At 58.5% G+C, this 12,922-nt stretch overlaps 3 protein-coding genes across 5 annotated transcripts; 1 reads left to right on the top strand and 2 right to left on the bottom strand.

Moving 5' to 3' along the window:
* Positions 1-217: 217 nt before the first annotated feature.
* Positions 218-2,711, bottom strand: ASB8 (ankyrin repeat and SOCS box containing 8). Of its 2 annotated transcripts, none has more exons than XM_059491244.1 (3): positions 2,181-2,711; positions 1,728-1,832; positions 218-1,141 (listed from the first exon to the last, which is right to left on the bottom strand). In XM_059491244.1, the coding sequence occupies exons 1-3, from the start codon at positions 2,484-2,486 to the stop codon at positions 509-511; spliced, it is 1,044 nt and encodes a 347-aa protein (XP_059347227.1). In that variant the 5' UTR covers positions 2,487-2,711; the 3' UTR covers positions 218-508. The 2 variants fall into 2 exon arrangements, with proteins under 2 accessions (XP_059347227.1, XP_059347228.1); XM_059491245.1 differs by having other exon boundaries at positions 2,348-2,711.
* Positions 2,712-3,174: 463 nt separating this feature from the next.
* On the bottom strand, positions 3,175-6,489 carry RNF212B (ring finger protein 212B). The gene is made up of 11 exons (XM_059491251.1): positions 5,882-6,489; positions 5,450-5,502; positions 5,275-5,349; positions 5,067-5,182; positions 4,722-4,770; positions 4,548-4,611; positions 4,400-4,442; positions 4,255-4,306; positions 4,142-4,181; positions 3,805-3,836; positions 3,175-3,327 (listed from the first exon to the last, which is right to left on the bottom strand). Exons 1-11 carry the CDS (start codon positions 5,979-5,981, stop codon positions 3,265-3,267), a joined length of 687 nt encoding a protein of 228 aa, XP_059347234.1. The 5' UTR covers positions 5,982-6,489; the 3' UTR covers positions 3,175-3,264.
* Positions 6,490-7,701: 1,212 nt separating this feature from the next.
* On the top strand, positions 7,702-12,251 carry LOC132085794 (zinc finger protein 787-like). Of its 2 annotated transcripts, XM_059491248.1 has the most exons (4): positions 7,702-8,196; positions 9,440-9,501; positions 10,030-10,113; positions 11,032-12,251. In XM_059491248.1, the coding sequence occupies exons 3-4, from the start codon at positions 10,038-10,040 to the stop codon at positions 11,745-11,747; spliced, it is 792 nt and encodes a 263-aa protein (XP_059347231.1). In that variant the 5' UTR covers positions 7,702-8,196; positions 9,440-9,501; positions 10,030-10,037; the 3' UTR covers positions 11,748-12,251. The 2 variants fall into 2 exon arrangements, with proteins under 2 accessions (XP_059347231.1, XP_059347230.1); XM_059491247.1 differs by lacking the exon at positions 9,440-9,501.
* The last annotated feature ends 671 nt before the right edge of the window (positions 12,252-12,922 follow it).

The raw sequence follows: 12,922 nt of genomic DNA, 5'->3' as shown, positions 1-12,922 counted from the left end.
CATAAAAGTTATGGATAAACAGGCAGAACTTCACTCTCCATGCTGGAGAAACACCTGGATCTTTGATTTTTAGCCAACCCATCCCACAGGATTACTCTGCATCCCAACCTACAATTTCTTGCCTTGGGTCCTTCCTCAAAGGAGACTTTTCCTTTAAAACCTTCCTTTTGCAAGGAAAAAAACCAAAAAAAAAAAAAAAAAAAAGGGGAAAAACAGATAAATCCAACAGCTGGGATATAATTTGCCATCAGAGGGATATTGTTCATTGCAGGAGAGTGAAATGGGGGGACAGGGAGAGAAGCAGAGGGAACAGAAAGGAGGAAATGGAGGGAGCGTGACAGAACAGGGGGAGAAAGGGAGGGGACAAAATGGAAGGGCCAAGGGGAGGAAAGAGAGGCAGCATGAGGGGCCAGCAGGGTGCTGGGTGGCCGAGGGGAACAAAAACCACGGAGAAGAACCTGGGAAGTGACAAAGTGAGCAGGGGAGGGGAAGGGCAGCTGTCCCTGGCTCAGGTGAGCAGCAGCAGGTACTCCTTGAGGCAGGCAGGCAGCGGCAGCTGCTGCACGGCCTGGGGCAGGAAGCGCAGGCCGAGCGAGCGGCGCACGGCGTAGCGCGACAGCGCCTGCAGCGTGCCCGGCGCCGAGCACAGCAGCGTCAGCCGCTGGCACAGCTGCGGGTCGCGGGCCACCTCCCAGGGCAGGCTCCCGTTCTTGCGCAGCTCGAAGTGTCCCGTGGCTCTGTGCAGCAAATCCAGGCAGGAATCCTCCCGCTCCGTGCCCAGGCCCCGCACCAGCAGCGCCACCAGGCGCGAGATGGGGCTCTGGCCCTTCAGGTTGACCACGCGCACCTCGGCGCCGAAGTCCAGCAGGACGCTGACGCTCTCCAGGTTGCCCTTCATGGCCGCCCAGCTCAGGGGGGTGTCGTTGTTGTAGTCCAGGGCGTTGACCAGGGCGCCGTTGGCCAGCAGGGCCCGCACGCACTCGGCGTTGTTCTTGAAGGCCGCCCAGTGCAGGGGCGTGTCCTTGTTGCCGTCCAGGGCGTTGGGGTTGGCTCCGTACTCCAATAAAATCTCCACGCAGGTTTCATCTTTTTCTGCTGCGTAGTGAAGGGCTGTCCGGTTGTAGCCATCCAGGGCGTTCACCTGGGGGAGAAAAAAAAAAGGTTTGGGGGTCAGGGAGTGGCTCCAGCTGGATCCTGCAGCAAGGGAAGAGCTAAAGGTCCCAAATCCCAAATGTAGGGAAAAATAAGGAAGGGTTTTAGCCAAGTAGCCAGGGGAAAGGGGGGTAAAAAATCCAGCAAATGTAGGGTTTAATTCTTCCTTCCCAGCCTCCTGAAATCTCAGTGCAAAAATTTAGGTTTCAATCCTTCCTCCTCTCCCGAAAATCTCAGCCCAAGAATTCCCTCCCTGTTGGAACAGTGAACCTTCCCCTGGTGCCGCTTTGTGAGGAAATACAAGCCCATGGAATATCCTGGGGTGGAAAAGACCTACAAAGATCTCCAAATCCAAGCCCTGGCCCTGCACAGGACACTCAAAAATCCCCCCCTATGCTGGGAGCATTGTCCAAACCCCAGTTTCCGGAGCTTGCGACACTCAGGGGGAAGAATGTTTTCCCAAAATCCAACTTAAGCACATCAGCTCCAACATCAGCTCTTAATCAGCTCTTCCTGACTTCCCTGCCCCTTATCTCGGAATTTTCCACCTGTTTTTGGTTTTTCCAAAGCTTTACCTCAGCTCCTTTTTGCAGCAGCAGCTCCACGCAGTCGGCATCAGCCACCATGCAGGCACAGTGCAGGGGTTTGAGAGTGCCGTGCAGGCAGTTCACATCGGCGCCCTGGGGAGCACAGGAACACCTCCGGTAAGGAACTCCCCATTTCCATCCCTTCAGAAAGGGTTAATTCACACAAACCCCAAGGGTTTGTAGGAACCGCCTCGGGGTCAGCAAAACCCATCCTTTCCCTGCCCTTCCCATCCCTTCAAGAAAGGCTTAATTAGGAGAAATCCCGGGGGTTTGTTCGCAAAACACTTCCGGTCTTAATTCCAGCTCCCGCTTGTGTTTCACTAATTCACTGTCACCGAACGGTGCTCGGAGACCCCCAGACACACCGCCAGCCCCGGGGGTTCGGAGGGTGGAAGGAAAAGCCTGGAGTCTCTAAACCAACCGGAGATGCCCTGATCTTACCCTCCCGGGAAAACCCCTCCAGGGGATCCCCACGGAAGCTCCGCAGGGAGCGGGACAGCCGGCGACAGCTCGGCACTGCCCGTCAGAGGCACCCGGAGTCCGGGCGGGACTCAAGCAGGCCGGCCCGACCGCGGAAGGGCTGGGATGTCCCGGCCACGGGGCCTCACCCGGCCGATGAGATCCTCCACGTTGTCCCGAGGGAAGGAGCGGATGGCGGCGATGGTGCGGATAAGGCGCTCGGACAGCGAGTACTTGCTCTGAATGCTCTGCATAATGTACCACATGGCGCGGGCCGCGCCGCGGCATCCCCGGCCGGCCCCGCCGAGCCCCGCGCCGGACCCGGGGCGGGGAGGGAGCGGCCCGGGCCGGGCCGAGCCGCAGAAGAGTCCGGAGGTGGAGCGGCGGCTGCTCCGGAGGAATGCGGAGTGGCCCCGGAGCGGTCGCGGGGCGGTTCCGGGCGTCGCGGGGCGGTTCCGGGGTCCCGAGCCGCTCCCGGACCAGCAGCGGCGGCCGGCCAAGCTTGACGCGGAAATACCGCTAACCAGAAGTGAGGTCACACCAAGTGCCCCGCCCGACCGCCTCGCCACAAATCCGGCTCCGGCTCCCGAGCTGGTCCCGCCCCCTCCATGCTGTCCTCCAATCCCCAGCACCGATCGCTCTTAAGCCACGCCTCCCATCGGATTTTCACCAATCCGCGCTTTCCTAAGATCACGAAGGCCCTCCCCCTCCTCCATAGACCCCCTCCTCGTAACCCCCGTAATTTTCCCCCAATTTTCCCCATTTTTTCCCAATTTGCCTCCATATCCCGCTTTCCCCTTAGGCCACGCCCACACCGAGCTACCAACCACAAGGAACGCAGCAACACAACCTCGATGCGCCCGGGGGGCGGGGCCTCGTCGTAAAGAGGCCACGCCCCCCTACCCCGGCCCCACAAACGGACCCAAAACGGCACCAAAATTGGAATTTTTTTTAAATTCCTTTTTAACAACTTCTGCCCCCAGTTATTTCCAGGTATAACATCCAGGGAAGCCCCGGAGCTCCTGTTCAGGAGCCTCGGATCCCGTCAGAGATCTCTGTTTGTCCTTTATGGCCGTGGGTTGAGATCCCACTGGGAGCGCCCGCCCCTCGCCAGCCGCAGAGCAGAGCTCTAAATAAAGAAGATTAAATTCCTGGCTACCGAATATCGGGGTGGCTATCGCAATTTGGGGGGTGGCTACTGAATTCTGGGCGGGCTTGGTTACAGAATTTGGGGGGGGTTGGCCTCTGAATTTGGGGAATAGCTACTGCATTTGGAGGTTTTATCTTGATTTCGGAGGAAAAGCGGTGGGATAAGGGAGGGTCAAGGAGGAGGGGGTGGAGCTGGGGTCCTCCCAGTGCTCCCAGTATCACCAAGCCCCCCTACCAGTAACGCAAACACCCCCTCCCAGTGCTCCCAGGAATCCAAATTCTCTCTCCCAGTAAGCAATCTCCCCTCCCAGAACCCCCAGGTCCCTCCTGGGGCTTCCTACATCCCCTCCCAGTCCCTCCCAGTTTATCCCAGTCCCCACAGATTCGCCTCTCCACATCTCCCGGTTTATTCCAAGGCCCCCAATCCCCTCCCAGTTCCTCCTAGTGCCCCCAGTACCTGTGCCTCGCTTGTCCCAGCCAAGGGGGGCACTGAGGGGGGAAAGGGGCATTAGGGGTTTTTTTAAGGTCACCCCACAGATCAGGGTCAGGGGTTTCTCTGGGAGGGCTTGGGGTCCTGCAGGGGGTTTGGGGAGCTCTGGGCTCCTTCTGTAGGGCTTTGGGGTCCCTGTGGGGAGAGATCAGGGGTTTGGGGTAACACCATGGGGGTATGAGGCCCTATATGAGCTTTTAGGGTCCCTCCTAAAAAGGGGGGAAAGGGGATGGTGCTTGGAGCTGAAGGGCAGGGCTTTGGACATTACCTTGGGGTAAATCCTGTAGGATTTGGGGTCACTCACCTACGCTGGAGGTCCCTGAATTTCTGTAGGCTACGCCAGCCTGTGGGGGGAGAGCAAACCATTATGGGAACCCCCCTAATTTGGGGTGGCCCCCATTTGGGGTGAGATCTCACCTGCCATCCTGGGGTGCTGTGGGACTGGGGGGGCTCCAGTGGGGCCAAGCGGCTGCAAAAGAGAGGAGGGAAGTTTGGGGGACCCCCCCCCCCTTGTGAAATTGAGGGAACCCCATCCCAAGTTAGGATGCCCCACACTCCTTACCTGACCACTTGACTGCTGAGCTGCCGGCGGGGCTGGGGGGTGACTGGAAAGGAGACAGAAAATTTGGGAGAATCCCTATGGGCAAGGAGGGGATGAGGAGCTGTTTTACGGCGTGAAAGACTCCCCTACAAATTTGGGGGGCACTTACCTGAATGTGTGGGGGAGGGATGGGGAGTGCTGCTGTGGCTGCTCCAGTGCCAGCCTGGGGAGAGCTGTGTGGGGAGATTTGGGGGGGACAGTTTTGGGGGTGAGGTGAGGGGCAGGAGGGATTTGGGGGGGAGTTTGGGGGCCAGAGAAGGGGAAGGGGGGCTTTAGGGGCCACCTGCATGCGGCGCAGCTCCTCATTCTCCCGGCGAAGTGACTCCAGCTCCCTGGGAAGGGGGAGGATTTAATGGAGGGTGGGTTTTCCCCCACATTTGGGGTGGGGGTCCCTCCATAGTGCAGCTGAGGGGGGCAGAGCAAGGGGGTGGGAACTCACCAAGATGGCAGTGAATGGCAGAACATGCTGTCACCAATGTGGCAGCCAAGGGGGGATAAGACACTCCCAAAAAAGGGGCCAGAAGGCTGAGGACTGTCATTAAGGTGCTGACCAAGGAGTTGCCTCACCCACATGCCCAGAGGAGCCCAAGATGGAGGTGTAAACCCCCTTCCATAGCGTCCCCCTCACCTCCTCCTCTCCCCCAGCTCCTCTCTGGCCTTGTCCAGCTCTGCCTGCACCCGCCGAGTTCTGTCCCGGTGCAAGTCCACCAGAAGTTGTGCCTGTGCCGTCTGGAACTGCCACACCTGGGGGATGTGGGTCACTCCCTTGTACCCCCCAGCGTGTGGGGTGGGGACAGTGGTGGAACTTCATCCTCCGTCACCCGTGTCCTCCTTACCTGTGTGATGTGGGCAAGGTGCTTGAGGGTGAGGGCCACTGGGTTCTTGAAGAAAACCTTCTCCTCTGGGCGCATCTGTTGGGCATGGGGGTGTAAAAAGGATGGGAAGAAGGCTGGGAACGGGAAGGGAAAAGGGTAGGAAGGGGATGTGGGGAACAACATGGAGGACACTGGCCTGATCAGATATGGGCAGGTAGCGGCAGGCGGTGCCACAGACTGGGCAGGGACCTGTGGGGAGAAAAAAGTGAGAAAAGTGAGAGAAAAATATGTCCAAAAGTCCCAAAAATTGTGTTCCTTGAGGGAAACGGACCATTTCCCTTCATTTTAGGGTTTTAAATTGAGGCAGGATCCTCCATTTCCACCATGCTAAGGGTGTAAATTGAGGGGAAAGTCTCCTTTTCCCATAATTTAAAAGACAGAAATTGAGGGGAAACCCTCTTTCCCCGATATTTTAGGAGTTTAAATTGAGGGTAGAGCCCTCACTTATTTATTTCCTTGAGTTGAGGTGACCCTTCCTTTCCCTCTCATTTTAAGGGGCTAAATTGAAGGAAACTCCCCCTTTCTCAGCATTTAAAGGGCTTAAACTGGGGGTTTCCCTCAATTTTACCTGAGCCCCCACAGCCCTCGCACAGGATGTGGCCGCAGTTGGTGATGGCGAAGTGGGCACCATCCTGGCGGAAGCAGCGACAGCAGTGGAACCAGTCCATGGTGGTGCTGGAGCGAGGAGCCGCCTGTGCTGCCTCCACACAGGAGAGCCTGGGAGGGAATGAGGGGGAAAGGTGAAGGGAAAAGAGTGGGAAAAGGTGAGAGGAAAAAGAGATGGAAATGTGAGGGGGAAAGGGTCAGAAATGTGAGGGAAGAAGGGCTGGAAGCGTGAGGCCAAAAAGGGCGGGAAACGTGAGGGGGAAAGGGTCAGAAATGTGAGGGAAGAAGGGCTGGAAGCGTGAGGCCAAAAAGGGCGGGAAACATGAGGGGGAAAGGGTCAGAAATGTGAGGGAAGAAGGGCTGGAAACACGAGGGGAAAAAACAGCAGGAAAGGTGAGAGGGAGAAGGGTGGGGAAAGGGAGGAAAAAAAAAGTGTGGGAAACATGAGAGAAAAAAGGGTGAGAAATGTGAGGGAGAAAAGGGCGGAAAAGGTGATGAGGGAAATGGTGGGGGAAAAGAAGAGAAAAAAAGCAAGAAAGGGGAGAGATGAAAAAAGTGGGAAATGTGAGGGGGGAAAGCGCCACCTGGATGGGGACAGTGAAACCAGGATTGGGACATGAGGATGGGGACAGCAACACCTGGACCTATGGGGGCAGATGGGGATAAGGACACCAAGATGGAGACACCAGGACGGAAACAGGGACATCAGGGCAAGCCTGTGGAGACATTGGGAGTTGCATGGGGATACATGAATGGGGGTGTCGGGATGGTGACACTGTGACGGGGATGGGGACCCCCGGTGGGGACAGGGATTCCAGAACCCTGGGGATGGGGTCCCCAGGATGGGAATCCTGGGATTTGGGCACATGGATCTGCTGATGACATCAATTAAATGTCTCTGAGCAGCCTTGTTCCACTATATGGATTTGGGGACACCAGCCAGGGGTGATGACATTGTCCAACTGTGAGATTTTGGGGTCACCCCCAGTGATCCCAGTATGGCCATGCAGAGCTTTTCCCATCCTTCAGGAACCAGTGCCTGGGGTGAGGGAAGGAGATGGAGACCCCATACTCTCACCCCAGCACCCCTAAACCCTTTGGGGGGCTTTGGGGGCATGGGGTGCAGGGGGAGCACCCCAAAACCCTGATCTTACTATTCCATGCTCCCAGAATCACAAAATTCTGCAAAATCTTTGGCTGTGTTGCATAATCCCAACAATTTTTAATTGGGAGGTTGGGGGGCAAAAAAAGCACCCCCAGAATATCGGGGGAGGGGCTCAGCGTTCGGAGGGCACAGGAGTCACCCCAGAACCGCAATCCTATCATGACCTGATCCCAAAATCCCTCCATGCCACTGTTGAACCCTCCAGCCTCGCTGTGTGATTCCAACCATTTTTAATTATAGGGATGACGGGGGCGGGGAGCAGAAATGCATCCCCAGGCCCTCGTGAGGGAGAATCTGGGGGGCATAGGGGCCACCCCAAAACCCCGATCCCCCCGAATCCCTCTATCTCGGGATCCCGTGATCCGTCATTGTGTAATTCCAACCAATTTCTGATTCCCGGGGGTCGGAGGGAGAGGGGCAGGAAACGCCCCGATAAAACCCTCTGAGGGATCATTCAGGGATTTGGGGGGGCGCAGGGGACGCCCCGAAGCCCCCATCCCGCCGTTCCCGGAATCCCTGGATGCCGCTGCCGAGCCCTCCGCCCTCGTTGCGTAATTCCAACCATTTTTAATTCCCGGGGGGGCAGGAAACGCGTCGCTGCCGTTACACAAAGCAGGAAGGGGGGGGAGGGAGAAGTCTGGGGGGGTTCCCTGTCCTTATTCCCCTTAAACCCACCCCGCCTCCCCCCCTTCCCCCCCCGAGATCCATCTCCCGCTTGGAAAACACCCCCCCTTTATAACAAAATAACCAAACCCCAACAATTCAGGCAATTCGCACAATTCCTCCACTCAATACCGGGCGGTTCGGGGGTGTCCCTGCTGCGACCCGCCCTTTTTTTTTTTCCCTAGAGGTTCCCCCCGCCCAAATTCCCTTTTTCCAAGGTTTCCCCCCCAGTTTTCCCAGCGTTTTTTCCCCGCTTTTTTTCCCAGCGGCGCATCCGGCGGGGAATGGGATGACGGGACCTTCCTGTTCCCGGCCCCGCGCTAGCCTCACGCCCGGGGGACGCCCCCGCCACGACCCCCCCGCACCCCGGAGCCCGACGGGACCCCCGGAGCCACCCCCGGAACCCTCCGGAACGCCCCCGGCCCCTCCCGCGCCGCGGAGCCGCCGAGGTGAGTCGGGGGGCGCGGGGGGAGGGAAACGAGCCCGTTTTTTGGGGGGAAAAGGGGACGGGAAAAAAAGGAGACACCCCCTCCAGAAAATGTGGGAGATCTCCCCAGTTTGGGATACCCCGATGTTAGATTTGAGATGGGGGAGGCGATGGCGGAGGAGCGCCGTTGGGGGGGCTGGAAATGAGGGAAAAAGGAGAGTGGGAACCCTCCCACAAAAAAAAACTGGGAGGACATCCCCCCCCGCCTCCTTCTCCATCAACTGGAGATACCCCCGGGCATGGATTTGGGATGGGGAGGCGACGGCGGAGGCATGGCAAAAGATTTGGGGCGGGGGGGATGTGGATGAACGGCGGATTTTGGGGGTGGAAAGGAGAGAGAATAGAGCGGGGAGTCCCCCCAAAAAAATGTGGGAGATCCACCCCGTCCAGCTGGGGATACCCAGGGGATAGAGCGGAACGATGGATTGGAGCCGGGGGGGTGGGGTGGTGGAAATGAGGCGCCGTTTGTAGGGCTGGAAAAGACGGGAAAAGGAGAGCGGGGAACACTCCTCCTCCCCCCCCCCCCCCCAAATTCAGGAGATTCCTCTGCGATTTGGCATACACCCGGTCTTGGATTTGGGAAGGGGAAGGCGGTGGCCGGGGGCGACAATGGAAGGGGAGGGGGGTGTGTGCCGTTTTTAGATTTGGAAAAGAGGGAAAAAGGAGAGTAGGGACCTCCCACAAAAATTTGAGAGACCCCTCCTGCAGTTGTGGATAACCGCCGTCTTGGATTTGGGACAGGAGGGGAGATGGATTTGGGGCTGGGAGGAGGGATCAGGCTCTGGTTTGCGGGGGGCAGAAAGGGGGCAATGACAGTGGGGACCCCCTCAAAAAAATTTGGGAGTCTCCCCCCAAAAATTTGGGTTACCTCCATGTTGGATTTAGAGGGGGGCACTGTGGATGAACCATTTTGGAAGGAGCGAAAAGAGAGTGGGCATCCCTCAAAAAAAAAATCTGTGAGTCCCCCCCAGTATTCGATTTGGGGTGGGAGGTGAATTTTGGGGAAGGCTCCTGGGGCTCTGTTGTTCTTTTGTGCCCCCTTCGAAAAATTAAAGTGGGGGGGGAAAGCAAACTTGGGGGAACTGGGAGTAATTTGGGAGCACCCTGGGTGATTTGGGGGGTCCTGGGTGATTTTGAGGGGCACTGGGTGACCCCCCACTTTGTCACCCCCCCCCATCTGCATCCCTCCATCCCCCTCACCCCAGATTTTAGGGGCTGAGTCCGGAGCAGCTGCGAGACCCCCCCGCCCGAGACCCTCAGAGAGCAGGTGGGAGGGGAATTGGGGAGTACAGGGTGATTTGGGGAGACACAGAGGGATTTGGGGTCACACAGAAGGATTTGGGGGGACACAAAGGGATTTTATGGGGTGAACAAGGATATTTGGGGGGGCACAGAGGGATCTGGGACCACATGGAGGAGTTTGAGATTACACTGAGGGATTTGCGGGGACATGAAGAGGTTTAGGGTGACACAGAGATTTTGGGGGGAATAGATGGATGGGGGGCAGAGAGGTTTTTGGGGAGATGAGACTTAGGGGGGTACGAGGCGATTTTGGATCTCCCTGAAGGTTTGGACAGGTAACACAGAAGGATTTTGGTGGGGTACATGGAGATTGAGGGGGGCAAAAAAGGATTTGGGGTCACACTGAGAAATTTGGGGGGCACAGCAAAAACCAAGATGCAAACAATCCTTTGGAATTGTTTTGGAATTGTGGGGGGAGGCGGTTGTGGTTTTCTGCTGCTCAGGGGGGTCCTGGGGTGTTTTGGGGTGCTCAGGGCCCCCCTTGACTCTGCAGGAGGCCCCATGGAGCAGGACGAGCCGGACGTGGTGGAGCTGCAGGACTCGGACGAGGGGGACGTGGTCCGGAGGGTCTTCATTGGTGAGGGGGGACCCCAAAAGTGGATGGGGGGGAATGAGGGGCTCCAGATAACCCAGAAAAGCAGTACAGAAAATTTTGGGGGGATCCGAATACTTTTGGGGGGGCCAAAAGGAAAATTTGGGGGGCCCCAGGCACCCCAAGAAGGGGGTGCAGGCAATTTGAGGGGCTGTAAGCAAATTTGGGGGGGCTCCAGATGCACCTAGAAGGGGGTAGAGGCATTGTGAATGGGGTTCAAGGCACTTCTGGGGGTCTACAGACATCACTGGAGAGGGGTAGAGGCATTTGAAGGGGGCTTAAAACGCTCTTGAAAGGGTTCCAGACCCCCCAAGAAGGGGTTATTGGGAATTTTGGGGGCCTTCAGGTACTTTTGGGGGGCTCCAGACACTCCAGGAGGGGGCATAGCCTCTTTTTGGGGCACAGTGAGCATTTGGGGAGGGGTTGCAGCCCCTTTCTGGGGTGCACTGGAGAGGGCCACAGCCCCTTTTTGTGCCCCCTTTTGGGTCACAACAAATATTTGGGTCAGGGATCCAGCCGATTTCTGGGATCCAGTGAACATTTGGGATGGATGTCTGGCCCCTTTTTGGCGCACAATGAATATTTGGTCAGGGGTGCAGCCCTTTTTTTGTCACAATGAACATTTGGGTCAGGGGCCCAACCCCTTTCTGGGGCTCAATAAATATTTGAGGAGAAGGCCCAGCCCCTTTTTGGGTCACAAGAAACATTTTGAGGAGGCTCCAGGCACCCTTTTAGGGCGCAATGAGCACTGGGGAGGGGGCCCAGCCCATTTTAGGAATACAGGAAACATTTTTACTGGGGTCCCAGCCCATTTTAGGGTCACAGCAAACATTTGGTTTGGAGGTCCAAATGAGACCAGTGAAAGCCCTTCTGTGCTCTCACCCCCTCCCCATGTCCCCCCAGCCGATGATGGCATCGTGAGTGACGGCGAGGCCGAGGTGCTGCCACACGAGATCATCCGCACGGTGATCCCGCACAGCCCCCTGCGCCCCCCGCCGCCCCGCGGGACCCCCGGCCCGGCCCCGGGGGGCTCCGAGGAGGGCGGGGGGCGGCGGGGCGGGGGCCGCCAGCGCCCCTTCATCTGCAACGAGTGCGGCAAGAGCTTCAGCCACTGGTCCAAGCTGCTGCGGCACCAGCGCACACACACGGGCGAGCGGCCCAGCACCTGCGGCGAGTGCGGCAAGAGCTTCTCGCAGAACTCGCACCTGGTGCAGCACCGCCGCACCCACACCGGAGAGAAGCCGTACAGGTGCGGCCACTGCGGCAAGAGCTTCTCCTGGAGCTCCAACCTCATCCAGCACCAGCGCATTCACACCGGGGAGCGCCCGTATGGCTGCGCCGAGTGCGGCAAGAGCTTCACGCAGAGCAAGAACCTCATCAAGCACCAGCGCACCCACGCCGGGTCCGGGGCAGCGCGGCCGCGGCGCTGCGCCCACCCCGCCGGTGCCCCAAGGGCTCTGAAGGGGCCTCGGCCGGGGGGCGAGGGCGAGGGGCCCGCAGGGGCCGAGGGCGGCTGCGGGCAGGAGCCACTGATCTGCGTGGAGTGCGGGGAGAGCTTCGCCCGGAGCGCCGCGCTCAGGAGGCACCGCCGGGGGCACCGCCCGCTCTTCGTGCCCTGAGGGGACAATGCGGGGACAGTGCCCGCTCTTTGTGCCCTGAGGGAACATGGGGACACTGTGGAGGGGGCACAGGGACAGTGGGGCACTGTCATTGCACTGCTGGGGGCACCACCTGCTCTTTGTGCCCTGAGGGAACATGGGGACACTGCGGAGGGGGCACAGGGACAGTGGGGCACTGTCCTTGCACTGCTGGGGGCACCGCCCACTCTTTGTGCCCTGAGGGGCACGGGGACAGTGGCACCGGGACATGGGGACACACGGATAGTTGGGGCATCATCCGCTTTTCATGCCCTGAGGGGACATCGTGGTGGGGACACAAGGACTGTTGGATAATGGTCTGGCAGTGCCTGCAGTCGGAGACCTGTGGGGACACACAGACAGTGGGCCACAGGGACTGTGCTACAGACAGGAGACATGGTGCCACCATGTGAGGAGACACAGTGAGGGTTCCATGGGCAGGATGTGGTGACAGAGCTGGGGTCACATGAGTTATGCCACAGGTAAGGGAATGTGACACCAAGCTGGGAGACTGTGGGGGGGCACCTGGACTGGAACAAGGACAGGACACAGTGACTCCAAGGAGGAGGACACACAGGACAGAGTGACACAGAGCTGATGTCCCGAAGCCTACCCCGTGCCCTGTGTCACCCTTGGTGCCCCTCGCTGTTCCGTGTCGGTACCACATCCCAGAGCTGTAAATAGGAGAAGGGACACGGGGAAGGGGGGGGGGTAGGGGGGTGGGGAAGGTGACACCGGGACCCCCCTGTGGGGTGTGGAGAGGGCATGGACAGGGCTGGTCTGTGAATAAAGTTGTGTTTTGGGGGACCTGGGTGTTGGTTTTAGGGGGTGACAAAAATGGGGGGGGACGTGGGGGGAGGGGAGAACCCTGGGAGAGAGAGTTGAAATCCCTGAGGGAGGGAGGGCAAAAAGCCCCCCGGAGGGGAGTTTGAGGGCCTCAGGGGTTTGGAGAGTCTCGGGTCAGTCTCTGCAAAGCCCAAAAGGACAAGAGAAGTGACAGAGTGAATTTGGGGGTCAAAAAAGGGGTCTCAAAACTTGGAAGGGATTGCAGGGAGGTCCCAAATTGGAAGGGTGTCAGGGGGACCCCAAAACCGAGAAGGGTGTTGGAGGGGCTGTTTCAGGAGGTGGCCGCCCACTCTGGGCATATATTTTTCTTT

This window comes from Ammospiza nelsoni, chromosome 32 (assembly GCF_027579445.1).
Source record: "Ammospiza nelsoni isolate bAmmNel1 chromosome 32, bAmmNel1.pri, whole genome shotgun sequence".
Classification (NCBI taxonomy): Eukaryota; Metazoa; Chordata; class Aves; order Passeriformes; family Passerellidae; genus Ammospiza; species Ammospiza nelsoni.
Note: the sequence above shows the minus strand (reverse complement) of the source record. Positions and strands in the feature narration are given on the sequence as shown.